Raw genomic sequence first — 16,512 nt, 5'->3', positions numbered from 1 at the left:
CCGTTACAGATCTATCACAATCCCATTACAAAACGAGATGAAAGTAAGTAATGTGTATATCTTCTGCTTAAAACTGAGCATGTTATTAAGGGTTAGAGTTAAACAGAAAACAGCATTAGACTATAATATCTATATAGCATCTTTACATTAACAAAATAAAGACTTGCCTACAATATATGGATAAAGTCAGTACTAAAGATTTAAGCAGTATTTTCCTTGCACAGTATTGTTCATCTCTTCATCATTCTATATGTGATCATCCTGCTCATTTTACATATGTGTTTTCCCTCTTCTTACAGTGGAGCTAAATGAGGTTGGGTTCCGATTTGTCCGCAAGTGCATAAATGCTGTGGAAGCAACAGGTGAGTTGAGAAAGGACAGTGTAAGGAATTGGTTATAAAATAAGAAATAATTAGTACATATACTTTCTAGTTTGGGATAGGTTAAATGGAAATGATGTGTGTACTGTACTCAATTTTTTCTTTCATGGTTTAGAAAGAGTATTTCTTTTTATTTTTTTTTGAAAATCAACTTTATTGGAGCCAATATAAAATACATTACAATGAAAAAGAATGCAATAAGTGTTCCAATGATACAATTTCCATTAAACAATATTGTTGATTTGGTATTTGTTTTTGTTGTTATTTCTATTTTATCCATGTAGTTGCATGGTACTATACATTAAACTGGTAGTAACGGGAGTAGCACACTGCTACTGTTACCAGGAAAAAGTCATACACAGTAAAATACTGTAACATACGCGGTAGCATGTCCAGGTTTAAATACAGTTAAATTTTTTTGCAATATATTTGTCCCAAATAACTTTCATTTGACTATAAGTGTCTTCAGTCCTATATTTAATTTAAGCATATTCCTCTAACTTGAGAATGTGTTGAAACATGTGAAGCCATTTGGGCAAATTAGGTGATTCCCTTTGTTTACAATTTTTTGCTATAAGTGATTTCATACTATTGCTGGCAATGAAGAACATTTTCTTCGTATGTGTTTGTAATTTATTAGGAAGGATATTGAGTATCCATATGCGTGGATCTGCAGGAACTATTATTGCTAACATTTCCGAAGTCTCCTTAGCAATAATTTCCCACGTCTAAGGTCACAGGACACTTCCACCATATATGGGCCATGCTACCTATTGATGTCTTGCATCTCCAGCATTTGTCGCTTGCCGATTTGTATAGCTTGTGGATCCTAGAGGGGGTATAATACCATCTTTGAATAATTTTTATGTTCAATTTTCTAAGCGACTGCGGGAAGATAGTTTCATGTTGGCGAAAATCGTATTTGCTTCTCTGTGTTATGTCTATTTCCAGTTCCTCTTTCCATCTATCTATGTAATATGGCGTGTGTCTGTGCGATGGAATTTGTAAAAGGGCATGAGATAGTGCTAGTGTCGTGTGAGGTGTTGATGATTTACAGAGCAGTTCAAATTTAGTCATTGGCCTAATTAAGTTTCTTCTATCTGGGAGTTTGGTGATATATGGCTGGCATTGATACAGAAGGAACCAGTTATTAGAAATCTCTAGTATGCTATTTGCCAACTCCTCGGGGTTATAGAATCTATGTTCATTTTCGAACTGGTGTACAGCTAATGTGCTTTGCGGTTGTTTTATATACCTGCCCATGAGACTAAGTCCTGGCTGAAAATCTGTATTATCAGTTAGAGGTGATAATGGGGAGTTTTGTGGGGATAGGTTCGGGTATGCTATTAGAATTTTATTCCAGGTGTGGAATGTCTCTAATATTATTGAATTAGAATTTAGTTCTTGTATAGTCTGCTTCTTTTTTAACCAGCATTGGGACCCTAGGTGTGGTGAATTAGCTATGTCGTGCTCAAGGGCAACCCATACCTTTGTTGGGAAATTTGTGAACCAGTCAATAATACTTTGTAGGAACATTGCCTGTCTATATTTTTCTAGATGTTGCACTCCCAACCACCTGTGCTTTATCGTTGTAAACATTAATTGTCTGTTAATTCTAGCTGGTCTGTTATTCCCCACATATGCAAGTAGTTTTATCTGTAATGAGTTGATAAAGTTTTTGGTAAGAGAAATGGGTAGGGTTTGTAATATGTATAATATCCTTGGAAGGCTATTCATATTTAGAACTGTAATTCTCCAAAGCCAGGATATATTCTTCGATTGCCAGGCTGAAAGGTCAGTAATGATTGTCTGCGGAATAGTGGTATAATTACGTTTAAAAATGTCAGTATTCGTTGGGGCCAGGTGTATACCTAAATATTTTTCTTTCATTTTAAAAGAACATAGCTTTCCTATTTTTTGAGTACTAGTTTCATCACAATTTATAAGGAGTATTTCTGATTTGGATTTGTTAATGAGGAAACTAGAAACTTTATCTACCTCTTTGCAAAAGTTGGGTATGGAAGATATGAGTTCTGTGAGGAAGAACAGAATATCATCTGCGTACAATAGGATTTTATGGGTAGTGTCCACTATCTCAATTCCTTTTTATTGATTGCTGTTCTCCGATCGTGGAGGCTAGAGCCTCCACCATGCAGGCAAACAACAGGGGAGACAAGGGGCATCTTTGCCTAGTGCCGTTTGATATGAAGAAGTGCGATAGTTGACCGTTGACTCTAACCTTGGCTGAGGGGGAGTGATATAGAGCTAGGATTTTTGATATGAATGTTTTGCCTAACTGAAATTTGTGTAACATAGCCTTAAGAAAGTTCCAACAGACGCGGTCGAACGCTTTCTCTACGTCTGTCGAAATCAAGACCTGGGGTAATTTTTGTTTGTGAGTATGTTCAAGTAGGTGTAGTGCCCTGACTGTGTTATCTTTAGCCTCCCTAGATTGGATAAAGCCCACCTGATAATTTTTGATTTGATGTGGGAGTACCTGATTCAGTCTGTTGGCCAGTAGTTTTGCGTATATTTTGAGATCTGAGTTTAGTAAGGAGATGGGTCTAAAATTTTCAACTCTTTTTGAGGTTTGGCTGGTTTTGGCAAAACTGCTATGTGGGCCTCTAAGTTTAAATGCAAGAACGGGTTTTCCTCACTAATAGTGTTAAACAAATCAAGAAGATGGGGTATCAGAAGATCTTTTTACTGTTTATAATAAATATTAGAGTAGCCGTCCGGCCCTGGTGCTTTCCCAAGTGGCAGGTCTTTTATAATATTTTTATTTCCTCATAAGTAATGGGCCCATTCAAGAAATCTATTTGTTCTGTTTTAAGTGTGGGTAATGTTAATTTTTCTAAATATTCATAAATAAGTGTGTTTTTATCATTTGTTGTTGTGGTCTCTTCTGAATTTTTTAAGTTATATAGTCGTTCATAGTATGCTCTGAATGCTGCTGCAATTTGGTCAGTTGTGTAGAGGTCTTTCCCCTTGCCATCTTTTATGTGCATGACATTTGCTTTATTAATTATTTGTTTAAGTTTTCTCGCAAAAAGGGAGCTCCTTTTATTATTTCCTAGTATATTTGTCCTAACCATGCTGCATATTGCTTGCATTCCTTGTCTATGATGTTTTGTATTATGGTCCTACAATCATCTATAGCTTTTAGTGTTGATTTGTCCCTAGGATTATATTTATGTTGCTTTTCAAGGTTGGATAGAGTAGATAGGGTATTATGTAAATAGATTCTTTCTTGTTTTATTTTATGTTTCATACTTATTAGTTCCCCCCCTAACCACAGTCGTGTGAGCTTCCCATAGCAGCCTATTATCTAGAACTGAACATTGATTCAGTGTAAACTATTCCGGAATGGCTTTTTCTATATTAAATGAATTTACTGGATCTCTTAATAGGTTTTCATCAATCTCCAAGTATGTGTGACTGAATTCATTTGAGGCCAATACATTGAGCACCCCACCATTGAATGGTCTGACCACGTTCTAGGAAAAATATTGAGGTCTGGGGATATGAGTAAAAGGTATAGTTTCTCACACTCTGGTATTTCACTCTCCAAGCATCATGAATTGTATGGTCTTTCAGGCATTATCTCTCAACATTGGTAGTTTTTTTTGGGACTGATGAGGTGTGATTAGAGTTGTCTAGGTGCGGATCTAGTGTTAGATTGAAGTCTCCGCCTATTATTAAGAGGCCCTTGGACAATTCTAGTAATACATTTGAGAGTAAAAAGAAATGCCAAGATACAGCGCTACACTACCCTCAGATGAGGGTTGAGTTGCTAAAGATGGTGTCCACGACTAGGAATGTGTATACATAAAGGTTAATATATAATATTGTATTACACAAAGAATATATATAAAACCATGTGAAAAAAAGTACTTAAAAGGTAAAAGATTAAAAAATATATATATAGGATGCAATATTAAAATGTATTAAACAGACATTTTATTAACATAAACTAACAGTTGAAAATACAGTTAAAAATAGGTTCAACAATCTAATGGATTGTCCCATACAATGTCCAAGAAGTTATGTCCTATGTAACATACAAGTGGTTAAGTCCCATACCAAAATGTCCAAAGCAAATGTTCAAAGTTAATATCCAAACAATAGTGTCCAAAAAAATGATAATGTGTCCAAAGTTGGTGTAAAAATCAAAAAGGTGAAAAAATGTTAAAAAATATAAAATATTAAAAATAATTTGTGAAAAGATGAAAAACTGAATAAAAATATATAAAAAATAATATGAGTTGTGATCAGCAACCCATATGGAAGGTATATATTATATGTGATAGTGAATGAATGTCGTGAGGTGTACACCTAAAAAGTGTGTATAAAAATGTGTTTATATAAAAGGGTGTGGTAAAAAATGTGTCATAAAAAATGTGTCATAAAAAAGGATTCAAAATCCTGGTGAAATAAATAAAGTCCAAATAGATCCAAAAAAAATGTGTATATAATTCCAAGTATTCCAAAATGTGAGAGTATAAAGTGCTGGGTTGATGTTCCTCTTCTTAAAAGGTTATCAAATGTAATGGGATATCCTCCTGTACCTAAAAAAGTGTACAGAAAATAGACATAGTGCAATAAAATCACTTTAGAATGGCAACAACAGTATTCTACTCACCAGATGTATTCTGAGCTGCAATACCAGTGTATAGCCAACGCGTTTCGGTCCTCAGGGACCTTTCTCAAGACTGGTAGCAGCTGTCTGGCTTCTACACCTTAAGTGTGTTTTGATAGCCAATGGGATGGTTTGTGGAAATTGCGCCTAAAATTCGCGCCAAAAATTTGCGGTAAAATTTGTGGTTTAAATTCTCATTTAAAATACATTTCCAGAAATTAATAATTATATTGTCCCCCATTTCTATTATGTCAAGAATGAGTACATTGAGTTTTAGGTAAAAATTGTCCATTCTCCTTAGTGTCCGCTCACCGGATGTTTATACCGGATGTTAGGGCCCACCAGAAGTGACGTTTATTTGCAGACCGGAAGTGACACGCTTAATGCGCGTGACATCCGAAAGGAGAAAAAATATATATCATGTATATCAGCCGGTGGGAGTGCCAACTCATTTTGGCACATTGGGGTCATAGTATATTGACTTGGCAAAATGCAAAGTTGCCTATATGAGTGTACATCTATGCAATGGCATTGTTCCCTGTAGTTGTGTCACTACATGAAAAACAATCTCTATGTGAATAAGTTTAATTATATAAAAAGATAAAAAATATATGACATATGAATAAAAATTGGTATTGGTATTTAAAGCTCAGAATGTCTGGTATAGAATAAAAATACAAATATCTGTTATAGAATAAAAATACAAATACAATATATAAAAAATTGTAAGATACAAATAAGGGCATATGGATATCCATGTGTTGTGGGTAAAAAATTAATTTATAAAAATATATATAAAAAAGTTATATAAAACCGTTATGTTGGAGTTATATATTTAATTATTACCTAACATTACGTGAACAGAGGTAGAAATTACTCAAAACAGGAGTCGGTATTCTATTGCATAGTAGTGTGTTTAGAACCTATTACTGTTAATAATATTTCTATCATGAGGATCTCGATGTCCTATATAGTTTCAGGAGTCTGCCAATAGGTTTGGGGGTAGCTTATAAGTACAAATATATAAATATCTAAAAAATATATATTGTAAAAGCTTTTTGAAACCTTAATTTTTAAAAAAAGTTTTTTAACCCCAAAGAAACCTTTTAAAACTTTTTTAAAAAACATTTAAAAATCGCTTTGGTTTTAAGATTTCTTTAATTTTTAATTTTCTTTTAAAATGATTGGTTGAGAGTGGTGCTTGTGTTTGAAACAGTCTACTTTCTTCCCATCTTTCCATCTTTCCTGATTTTCTAGTGTCTTTTGGAGAGTTGAGAGTGGGAGAGAGTTTGTTTTTTGTTTCTCTTATAATAGGTGGAATATTTCCGTATTGCTGTTAAGACCTTTGGGAAAGATGCAGTCTAGCAGGAAGATCCACTTTGATTCTACTCTCAGAAGTTGTTTTTCAAAATCCCCTCCTTTCCAATTTTTGGTGGGTCTACTAATGCCCATATATTTGAAAGTTTTGTTGCTTCCTTTATGTTTTTCTTTAAAATGTTTGTATAGTGGAAAATCTTCCTTTCCCCATTTTATCTGTAAAAGATGCTCGCGGATTCTATCTCGCAGTTTCCTAGAGGTTTGCCCTACATATTGTAGTCCGCATCCACATTCAATTAGATATATGATGCCTGAATCCTGGCATCTGATCATCTCTTTCATATTAAAAGACTCCTGTGTTATATTGGATTTGAATATGTTACTCTTCTTGCCATGTTCGCAAGCCTTGCATGTCAGGCAAGGAAAGAAACCTTTAAGTGGTTTCCCATGTAGATCTTTCATTGTGGTTTTCCTAGTTACTTTGGGGACACTAGGAGCGATCATTGTTTTAATGTTTTTTGTTTTTCTGTAAATGAATGTTGGGGATTCCTTTAGATCTTTCCCAATTATATTGTCCTCTTTCAGAAAGTGCCAGTGCTTCTTTATTATCTTTTCGATTAGAAACCTATTTTCGCTGTATTCAGAGATGAAAGGTACCTGTATGATAATGTCCCTTTCTGGAGTCTTGTCCTTATTTTTGTATTTCAGCATAGACCCTCTATCCATTTTCTCCACTTCTTCAATCGTTCTGTTTATGGTTTCCACATCGTATCCTCTGTCCACGAATCTTTCTTTTAGGATTTTTGACTGTTCTTTCCATTTTCCTCTGTCCGAACAATTCTTTCTGATCCTCATTAACTGTCCTTTCGGGATGTTTGATTTCCATCTGTGGTGGTGACAACTGGTCTGATGGATATAATTGCTACAGTCCACATCCTTAAAGTACGTAGAAGTAGACACTCTTCCTTCTTTTATCGTTATGTCTAAGTCCAGAAAGTGGATATTTTTCTTATTTATCTCGTACGTGAATTTCAAGTTCATGGTGTTATTATTCATCACATTAATAGTGTGTTGGAGGTCTTCCACAGAACCTCTCCATATAATGAGGATGTCATCTATGTATCTTTTGTGTAGGACCAGGTCTGCGCCTGCTGGGCAGGATTCCCAAAAGAGGTTCTCCCATTTACCCATGTATAAGTTGGCGTAGCTAGGCGCAAACCTGGTCCCCATAGCTGTTCCGCATATCTGGTTGTAGAACACTCCTCTGTCGTTGAAGTAATTATGACTGAGGATATAGGAGATACCCTCCACAACAAACTCCCTTTGTTCCTGACTCAATTCTCTGTCCTTGTTCATGAAGTACTCCACTGCTTCTAAACCCAAATCGTGTGGGATACTCGTATAAAGGGCAGTGACATCACAGGTAGCTAATATGTATCGGTCGTCCCATTCTAGACTATTGAGTAGGTTCAGGACTTCTGTGGAGTCCTTAAGATAGGAAGGTAGTTGTTGTACATGTTTCTGAAGTCTTCTATCGATGTATTCTGATAGGTTGCAGGTGATGGAGCCAATACCGGATATGATCGGCCTTCCGGGGGGGTTATCCAACCTTTTGTGTATTTTAGGAAGGTAATAGAATACAGGTATCCTTGGATGTTTCATAGATATATACCTGTATTCCTGATTGTTGATAATACCTTTCCTTTTTTGCTGACAGAAGTATGGAGTCCAGCTCTTCTTTATATCTTCTTGTGGGATCTGAGTTTAGGACCTCATAGGTCTCAGAATCTCCCAAAATCCTGTCTGATTCTTTGTTGTAATCTATTTTGTTTAGGATTACAATGCCCCCTCCCTTGTCGGCCGATTTTACTACATCCCCAACATTCATTTACAGAAAAACAAAAAACATTAAAACAATGATCGCTCCTAGTGTCCCCAAAGTAACTAGGAAAACCACAATGAACCACAATGAAAGATCTACATGGGAAGCCACTTAAAGGTTTCTTTCCTTGCCTGACATGCAAGGATTGCGAACATGGCAAGAAGAGTAACATATTCAAATCCAATATAACACAGGAGTCTTTTAATATGAAAGAGATGATCAGATGCCAGGATTCAGGCATCATATATCTAATTGAATGTGGATGCGGACTACAATATGTAGGGCAAACCTCTAGGAAACTGCGAGATAGAATCCGCGAGCATCTTTTACAGATAAAATGGGGAAAGGAAGATTTTCCACTATACAAACATTTTAAAGAAAAACATAAAGGAAGCAACAAAACGTTCAAATATATGGGCATTAGTAGACCCACCAAAAATTGGAGAGGAGGGGATTTTGAAAAACAACTTCTGAGAGTAGAATCAAAGTGGATCTTCCTGCTAGACTGCATCTTTCCCAAAGGTCTTAACAGCAATACGGAAATATTCCACCTATTATAAGAGAAACAAAAAACAAACTCTCTCCCACTCCCAACTCTCCAAAAGACACTAGAAAATCAGGAAAGATGGAAAGATGGGAAGAAAGTAGACTGTTTCAAACACAAGCACCACTCTCAACCAATCATTTTAAAAGAAAATTAAAAATTAAAGAAATCTTAAAACCAAAGCGATTTTTAAATGTTTTTTAAAAAAGTTTTAAAAGGTTTCTTTGGGGTTAAAAAACTTTTTTTAAAAATTAAGGTTTCAAAAAGCTTTTACAATATATATTTTTTAGATATTTATATATTTGTACTTATAAGCTACCCCCAAACCTATTGGCAGACTCCTGAAACTATATAGGACATCGAGATCCTCATGATAGAAATATTATTAACAGTAATAGGTTCTAAACACACTACTATGCAATAGAATACCGACTCCTGTTTTGAGTAATTTCTACCTCTGTTCACGTAATGTTAGGTAATAATTAAATATATAACTCCAACATAACGGTTTTATATAACTTTTTTATATATATTTTTATAAATTAATTTTTTACCCACAACATATGGATATCCATATGCCCTTATTTGTATCTTACAATTTTTTATATGTTGTATTTGTATTTTTATTCTATAACAGATATTTGTATTTTTATTCTATACCAGACATTCTGAGCTTTAAATACCAATACCAATTTTTATTCATATGTCATATATTTTTTTATCTTTTTATATAATTAAACTTATTCACATAGAGATTGTTTTTCATGTAGTGACACAACTACAGGGAACAATGCCATTGCATAGATTTACACTCATATAGGCAACTTTGCATTTTGCCAAGTCAATATACTATGACCCCAATGTGCCAAAATGAGTTGGCACTCCCACCGGCTAATATACATGATATATATTTTTTCTCCTTTCGGATGTCACACGCATTAAGCGCGTCACTTCCGGTGGGCCCTAACATCCGGTATAAACATCCGGTGAGCGGACACTAAGGAGAATGGACAATTTTTACCTAAAACTCAATGTACTCATTCTTGACATAATAGAAATGGGGGACAATATAATTATTAATTTCTGGAAATGTATTTTAAATGAGAATTTAAACCACAAATTTTACCGCGAATTTTTGGCGCAAATTTTAGGCGCAATTTCCACAAACCATCCCATTGGCTATCAAAACACACTTAAGGTGTAGAAGCCAGACAGCTGCTACCAGTCTTGAGAAAGGTCCCTGAGGACCGAAACGCGTTGGCTATACACTGGTATTGCAGCTCAGAATACATCTGGTGAGTAGAATACTGTTGTTGCCATTCTAAAGTGATTTTATTGCACTATGTCTCTTTTCTGTACACTTTTTTAGGTACAGGAGGATATCCCATTACATTTGATAACCTTTTAAGAAGAGGAACATCAACCCAGCACTTTATACACTCACATTTTGGAATACTTGGAATTATATAAACATTTTTTTGGAGCTATTTGGACTTTATTTATTTCACCAGGATTTTGAATCCTTTTTTATGACACATTTTTTATGACACATTTTTTACCACACCCTTTTATATAAACACATTTTTATACACACTTTTTCGGTGTACACCTCACGACATTCATTCACTATCACATATAATATATACCTTCCATATGGGTTGCTGATCCCAACTCATATTATTTTTTATATATTTTTATTCAGTTTTTCATCTTTTCACAAATTATTTTTAATATTTTATATTTTTTAACATTTTTTCACCTTTTTAAATTTTTCAACCAACTTTGGACACATTATCATTTTTGTGGACACTATTGTTTGGATATTAACTTTGAACATTTGCTTTGGACATTTTGGTATGGGACTTAACCACTTGTATGTTACATAGGACATAACTTCTTGGACATTGTATGGGACAATCCATTAGATTGTTGAACCTATTTTTAACTGTATTTTCAACTGTTAGTTTATGTTAATAAAATGTCTGTTTAATACATTTTAATATTGCATCCTATATATATATTTTTTAATCTTTTACCTTTTAAGTACTTTTTTTCACATGGTTTTATATATATTCTTTGTGTAATACAATATTATATATTAACCTTTATGTATACACATTCCTAGTCGTGGACATCTTTAGCAACTCAACCCTCATCTGAGGGTAGTGTAGCGCTGTATCTTGGCATTTCTTTTTACTCTTAACTTTGGAGTCTGGTTGGGAGACTCCGCCTATATCAGATATAGCTTGTATGGTATTATTGTGGCGCTGATAGATATACATTCATTTGAACTAGTAATACATTTGATAACTGTTTGAAAAACACATCCTGGCGAATATTGGGAGTGTTTACACAAACCAGGGTTACTATGGTATTATACAATTTTCCTGTAACAATCAGGTACCTCCCTGCCTTGTCCTTATGTGTCATTATCATTTAAAAAAAGAATGTTTCTTTTAATTAAAATTCCCACGCCATTTGTTTTAATTGAGTTAGATGCATAAAAAGATTCACCAAATTTATATTTAAATGTTTTAGGTTCTCGGCCTCTTACGAAGTGCGTTTCTTGGAGGAAGATGAGATCACCTTTTTTTATACATTAAATCTTTTAAGACTACACTTCTCTTATGTGGGCTATTGAGACCTTTTGCATTCGCCGTTAATATAGTTAGGCTATTCTGTTTCCTTAATGTCATCTTGTCTAGTTAAATTGTCTAATACTTCTGTGCTGGAACATGCTATATGAGTAGGGGTTGTTTTTTGTGTAAACCTAAGAGTGGACAACTAAACATTTCTGGACCTGGAACATCACAATAATACTGACATATAGCAGTGAAAACCTTACAACTTAGAATTGCATATACCGTGAACATAGTAAACAATTCAATTTTAGCATAAGCCATCTTGTGCAGTGTTTATTGACAGAAGGGGGAATTGCTGGTATACTCTTCTCACAATACTGAACGTAACTTGGAGGGGTAAGAACAACTTTCAAAAGGGAATAACTGGGTTAATATGCATTTCACGATCAGAATAAGGGTTACATCAACATTATTAGTGTGTGTTAAATTTTAACTCTCTAAATTTCAACTCTAACTGAGATTTGTCTCAGTTGTCTCGCTTGTAGCCAAATCTGCTCCTTGTCAGTGAACCTCAGGAAGCGTATTATGATGTCTGTAAGTGTTTGAACAACCCCTGTAAGTATTCAGAGATTTCTGAGAACAGAATGGATTCAGGTACTCCTCTTATCCTCAAATTATTTCTGCGACCCCTGTTATCTAAATCTTCTAGTTTGTCATCTAGAGCTTCCATGTATGCATCTTGTTCATTGGCATGAGATGACAAGGAGTCCATTTCTTTTATGTCCTGTTTCATAGTTGTTAGCTCCGTCTGTATCAGGGACTTCAGGATGTCAAAATCAGCCTTGGTAGGGAGGTTAGCGATATCAAGCTTCAGTTGGTCTGTGTATTCTTTTGAAATTGCCACAGCAGATGGGGTAGCAGCTTGTCCCATCGCAGTAGACTCCATTTTCTTCTTAAATGGAAAGAGTTCACAGCTGCATTCATTACTTTTTTTGGAAATAAGAACCTGGCCACCAGGAGGAGGCAAAGACACCACAGCCAAAGGCTTAAATACTCCGCCCACTCCCCTCAACCCCCAGTCATTCTTTGCCTTTCGTCCCAGGTGTCCTGAGCCTTTGAGAAGTATCTATATACGACTTCTAGACCTAGCTCCTTGGAGCGTTGGACTTTAGCTAGTGGTGGTTCCTTCCTTTGGCTGGGGCTTTCGAGTTCTTCTCGCTATCCGGATTCTCTGGATATGCACCCATATCCCTTGTGTCTGGCTTTTTGGCCAGTTGGGGTGTTTGGTTCTAGGGTAAGGTTTGCCTGAACTATTAGGTGTCCGGACCTGTTTTTCTCCCTGAGACTTCCGGTTGCCGAAGCTTTGCTTGGCCTTTTTCATGACCCAGTTTTGGGTGGTTTTGGAATCTTGGATCTCAGGGCTGGTCGGGTGTTCCATGGTAGTGGAACTTGGGCTATGTCCTTGCTCCATCTACCTGACCTTTTCATGGTTGACCATATTTTCTGAGTATTTTTTACTCTTTGCTGCAGAGTAGCCCATGTCATCTAGTGGTTAGCTGTGTGGCTTGCGCCTCAAGGGTTGTTGGTTCATACCCAGCTGCTGGCGCTGGATGTCCAATTTCTGGTGTGCCTTAGGGTTGTGTTCCTGTGGATTCCCTGCTCTGCAGGCGAATGGGTTGGCTGTGCCTCTGCTGGGCAAGCTACTTGTAGGGGGGTCCTTTTCTACGACATCTGTGTTGAAAATGTATCTTCCCATTAGCCGGTGGCTTTGGACCTTGAGGACAGTTGTTGCCCTTCCGGCATCATACCTTTTTCTTTAGGGGATATTCTCCACCCTTTGGAGATGGAGTCCTTGCTTGGGGCTTCTCCTGGATGGGAGGCGGCAAGGTGGGGTTGGTTCCCCCTGGGGTCTTGCTGACTCCAAGTCAGACTTGTTGGGCCTTTATTTTGATAGATCCTTAGGTCTATGGCCTTATTATATGTTTTCAGAGTCGGGTTGTACTTGTGCTCTGTGGGGATGGCTGTGCTGTCCTTATGCTCGTTCCTGTACCTGTTTCGGGATTCTTTTGTTCCCCTGTCTTGGATCCCTGAGGCTGGGTTGGTCCAGCTGGGTGTGGTTCTACAGGTCAGGATGGCCGAGCGGTCTAGGGCGCTGTGTTCAGGTCGTAGTCTCCTCTGGATGTGTGAGCTTTGTTGAGTCTATCCTGTTAGCTCAGTCTGCTAGGGTATAGATTTTCCTTCAACTTGCTCCATTGATTTCAGAAGAGGGTTTACTCTTCCTTCGGGTTCTGAGGGTATCCTCTCCTTCTCTGGGGGCCTCGATTGTGGTTTTGTGTTCCCCTTTTTAGGGACCTGTGTGTAGGTCCAGCGACTTAGGTTGCCTGGAGTGTGCCCTCTGTCCGGGCGTTGCTTTTGCGGTCTGTTTCTCCGGGCGTTGCTTTTGCGGTCTGTTTCTTGCTTGACTGCTTCTTCCTCGCAAGTACCCTCTGTGTCTTCTTGTTATGGACTCTGTGTTCTCAAACTTGGGGTTTTTCACCTTGGGTGTATTACACACTTTTTCATGGTCGAATGCTTTGCTATTCTATGGTCAGACACTAGGAGGACTTTGCCTCTTCAGTTGCATTCCGTGCTTGCAGGATGCTGGAGAGACGTCTGTTCTGTCTCTGTGCCCGGTCTTATCTTGAGTTTCGCTTGGTATAGGTGTGGCCTCCTTTCCCTGTTTGGGCCCCTTTGGGTCTCTGTGACCTGAGCTCACTCTTGAAGGTGTTCTTTCATTTTTTGTATTAGGAGACCTTTCAGTTTCCTCGGTTCTCCTTTGCCTTGTCTCCTTGGGGGTTTCGGCTGGTGTCCCCTTCATTTGTGGGGGTGAGCGGTGGGTAGACCGTCTGTTGGGCGACGGTGTCTCCTGGAGGACTGTTGGCTCAGTCGAGTCTGTTTATCTCTAGTTTGGCTTCTGGAATCAGGGTCCTTGGGGCTTTTCCTTAAAAAAAATTCTTCAGACGAAGCGGGGTTTTTTATTGGGTAGAGGTTCAGGCCTGGTGCCCTCAGTATGGGCCGCTTATTGTACCTTCCCGTCTTGGCATTCAGTGTTCTCTATAGCTTGGGTGTTGTTTCCCAAAAGTAATGAATGCAGCTGTGGACTCTTTCCATTTAAGAAGAAAAACATATATTATGCTTACCTGATAATTTACTTTTCTTCTGATGGAAAGAGTCCACAGCTCCCTACCCGTAATTTTATGTAGGGCGTCCTTATATTCTTCTGGCACCTTTCACCCTGATATTTCTCCTACTGTTCCTTGTTCCTCGGCAGAATGACTGGGGGATGAGGGGAGTGGGAGGAGTATTTAAGCCTTTGGCTGGGGTGTCTTTGCCTCCTCCTAGTGGCCAGGTTTTTATTTCCCAAAAGTAATGAATGCAGCTGTGGACTCTTTCCATTAGAAGAAAAGTAAATTATCAGGCAAGCATAATTTATGTTTTCTGTGTGATTATTTTCTTGTGGTTGGAAAAAGTTGCTTACTGAAACTGGAGTATTTGCTTGATTTTTTAATAATTTATTCTGTGTGTTTAGTCTCTTAGAAGCCATCACTGAGAAACAGATTTTATGAAGAAAGTAACCTCCTACTGGCGTTATGTATCCCAGTTCACCTTCCCATCAGATATTAAGCTGTGTATGCAAGAAGCATAATGGAGTATAAGGCCAATGAAAGCCACGTGGAGTATATTTCAGTTAGCAGCACTTTGTGTAATGGGCTGTTTTCACTTATAAAATTACTTGTTGCTGAGTTTATTTATTATGGGCTGTTTGCTTTAATAAATGTCCCAATGCCTCCTATGGGGATGTTATGTGTTTATAGGCTTTACTATTCATGGGGCTCGCCCCACATCCTTCTCCCAAGACAGAAGTTTTCTATTATAGGTGCGCACCGTTATTCTGTGCAAATGGCAGTCTATAGCTTAGTTAAATAATGTACATATGCTCTTCACCCGCCTCCTGCACCTCAACACCATATAGCAGTTTGATTACCTCCACATCGTTCCTTGTATCCAATGCACTTTGCTTCTGTGATCGCTACAGAGTACTCCTAGACCATTTACAGGCGGTCAGGGCTTGGGCCTGCACGGCAGTACCAGTGTGGCTATGGAGTTGTTTTGTGCTCCACTCCCCCCGCTTGAATCGTAGGAAGTAATATTCCCTGCTACTCCTGCAGGTTTCCGCTGCTCATAGAGCGACCCACAGCCGATAAATTCTCCTTCCAACTTCTATTTTTTTTGTGAGCTTCGTCAGACCCGCTCAGAACCTCAGAAACTTGCAGCCATTTCCAGCTTGGCCTCGCTCCGCCCCCGCATGCAATTGTATTTTATGTTGTTTTTAATATTTAATTAAATTATTTCTCTCTACAATAAATTAACAATATCCTATATAAAAAACACTAAATATATCAACTAATAAAAAAATCTGAAAACCCTTTTTGTTTTGTAAAATTCTTAAAACTCCAATGATCTCTATCAGGAGAAAGCATCATAGATTTCCATAGCAATACATCAGTTTAATATGCAGTCTTTTTAAATGGTATAACACCGGACTGATTTAACTGACCACCCTGCTAAAATATGAGCCAATATTAAGCTAATATTTTTTTTTCAATGTTTGTTGTGTAAATCATTAAAGGGACAGTCTAGGCCAAATTAAAATTTGATGATTCAGATAGGGCATGTCATTTTAAACAATTTTTCAATTTACTTTTATTACCAATTTTGCTTTGTTGGCTAATTTCTTAGACCTTGAAGGCCACCTCTTTTCAGAATGTATTTTAAGTTTTTCACCACTAGAGGGTGTTAGTTCACGTATTTCATATAGATAACACTGTGCTCGTGCACGTGAAGTTATCTGGGAGCAGGCATTGATTGGCTAGACTGCAAGTCTGTCAAAAGAACTGAAATAAAGGGGCAGTTTGCAGAGGCTTAGATACAAGATAATCACAGAGGTTAAAAGTATATTATTATAACTGTGTTGGTTATGCAAAACTGGGGAATGGGTAATAAAGGGATTATCTATCTTTTAAAACAATAAAAATTCTATGGTAGACTGTCCCTTTAAATCAATTTATATTAAACTATGCAATTAATATGTTTTGTCAATAGCTTAAAGGGACAATAAAGTCAAAATT

The 16,512-nt window shown here is 37.1% G+C and overlaps 1 protein-coding gene across 2 annotated transcripts in view; it reads left to right on the top strand.

Annotated features, from left to right (window-relative positions):
• OPHN1 (oligophrenin 1) overlaps positions 1–16,512 on the top strand; it is a 268,509-nt gene that overhangs the window by 190,204 nt on the left and 61,793 nt on the right. For both annotated transcript variants that reach the window (XM_053699027.1, XM_053699026.1), the window contains exons 13-14: positions 10–43; positions 300–362. In XM_053699027.1, coding sequence (XP_053555002.1) covers positions 10–43; positions 300–362 — 97 coding nt within the window. The remainder of the gene's footprint in view (positions 1–9; positions 44–299; positions 363–16,512) is intronic.

This window comes from Bombina bombina, chromosome 1, assembly GCF_027579735.1.
Source record: "Bombina bombina isolate aBomBom1 chromosome 1, aBomBom1.pri, whole genome shotgun sequence".
NCBI lineage: Eukaryota > Metazoa > Chordata > Amphibia > Anura > Bombinatoridae > Bombina > Bombina bombina.
Note: the sequence above shows the minus strand (reverse complement) of the source record. Positions and strands in the feature narration are given on the sequence as shown.